General features: G+C 39.2%; 1 protein-coding gene across 1 annotated transcript in view; it reads left to right on the forward strand.

The window, feature by feature from the left end:
* The window catches only part of LOC107103836 (sortilin-related receptor-like), a gene marked incomplete at its 3' end in the record, with an annotated part of 77,432 nt that overhangs the window by 43,910 nt on the left and 31,651 nt on the right, over window positions 1-1,871 (forward strand). Inside the window, exon 3 of the mRNA XM_015403672.1 lies at window positions 727-869. Within this exon, the coding sequence (XP_015259158.1) occupies window positions 727-869 (143 nt within the window). The remainder of the gene's footprint in view (window positions 1-726; window positions 870-1,871) is intronic.

Here is a 1,871-nt window from a genome sequence, read left to right on the forward strand (position 1 = left end):
AACACCTTTTGTCCATAAGGTGTAGATGTCTGCAGAGTTTTGTCCCGATGACAACTTTTGGTGCACAAAGAGAAATTTTTTAAAACAATTTTTTTATTTTTTATTTGACTAAGATGGTGGTGGCCATCTTCACTTACCTGGCTTTACATTAGAAATGTGGAACAGGATAGAAAATACATGCTAGCAGTTAGCATGCTAGACTTTTAAAAATTCTTCTGAGAGCAAATAGAACCACAACCACGTGCTTAAAACATTTAATTCAATTCAATTCAATAAAATCAACCATAAAACATGTAATTAAATGTTGGGCAACATGAACAAACATGGCGCTAAATCCGTTAGCTTCATTGAAACAGTGGCGCGTTGGTTCGGGTGTTAAAAAAAACAGCAGCTATTCTCTGGTTTGGATCAGTTTTTTATTTCAATTTCAGGTTTAAGAAGATACATTTCTGAGAAAAAAGCTGCAGCTGGAAGGAGTTCATTTGCACCATAAAAAAAACAAAAAACTTTATTTTTTCGGTGCAAAACAGAAACAATAAAATAGCCCTTAAAAAAAAAAAAAGATGTTTGAAGGGCTGACTCTATCGTTGGTCTTTAGATTCCTCCAACCGATCAACCTTAATATGGAGAAATAAAAATATGTTTTTCTCTTGATCAGATATGATAACTGGTGGAAAAAACAACATTTGGTTGGTTGGGACTAACTCTGGAACCTCTCCTCTGCAGGTCTACGTGTCGTATGATTACGGAAGGACGTTCGCCATGATGTCAGCCAAGTTCAGGCTCTCAGAAGCAAAGAGCAACAACGGCAGCAAGCAGGTCATCTCCCAGTTCTACCACAGCCCTGCGGACAACCGGAGGGTGAGTCTGTGAGCTGGTCTGGAGGAGCCATTCGCCTGCCGCAGTTACCTGCTCAGGTGGATTCACAGCAAACACCTAGAAATTTCCATCATTTCATCTGTTCGTGTGGCATCAACAGCGACGGAAGACATAGCCCCTCTGCAGCGGCTGCAAGATGAGGCAGAAATGTGTTTCGCTTCTTGAATTGGTTATGGCAAGGCAAGGCGATATAGCACAATTCAGTACAAAGAAAATGCAAAGTGCTTTACATGATTAAAATATAGGAAAATAAAACAGAATCAAAGCAAGTAGGAAAAAAAAAGAAAAAAAAATGCAGACTCCAACAATGAAGTCTTTATCAACCCTGTTGCCTTTATAGTTCCTGGACTTATTTATTTCAAACACAACTTTTCAAACCACAAGATCCCCGACCTTGACAACGTGTAACAGCCAAAGCTGCAGAAACAAAAAAGAATATTAAAAACAGTTGCACTAAAGAAAATAAAAAGTTGAACTAATAATGCTTTAGTTGAACTGTTTAACACCTAGACAATAGTTGTGGATGGTGGCAGCTGGTCTATGGTGGTGGCTCATTAGAGCAGCTGGCTGGACTGTCCAGGCTGAACACATCAGGACGCTCACAGAGGCTGCTGGTTGATCACTTCCTGGAAGGGAGAGCAGAGTTATCAGCCTGAGTGCTGCTACACACTGTGGAGCTGTATCGATCGCATTCCTTTAAAGATAATAAAGCAACCTTTCAAGGATGCTGAGTTATATATATAAATGGTTTGAATTCGTACCAGCAGTCCCGTTCATTTCCTCGGTCGTCTTAGAATAAACTACGGAGCTTAAAGTACTTGGAATGTGGAAATATTTCTCCATTTTTTCTATTCTAGCTGAATATTTTAGGCATAAACAGGTGATATAATAAATGTCCTTTTCCCAGCATTTACACTGGACTTCAGTCATCCTCTAGTTTTTCCTCCAAGCAACAAGTTTTCTAGTCCTTTATTTTTCAGAGTGACTGTTTT

Source organism: Cyprinodon variegatus, unplaced genomic scaffold, assembly GCF_000732505.1.
Source record: "Cyprinodon variegatus isolate N-32 unplaced genomic scaffold, C_variegatus-1.0 Scaffold1539, whole genome shotgun sequence".
NCBI lineage: Eukaryota > Metazoa > Chordata > Actinopteri > Cyprinodontiformes > Cyprinodontidae > Cyprinodon > Cyprinodon variegatus.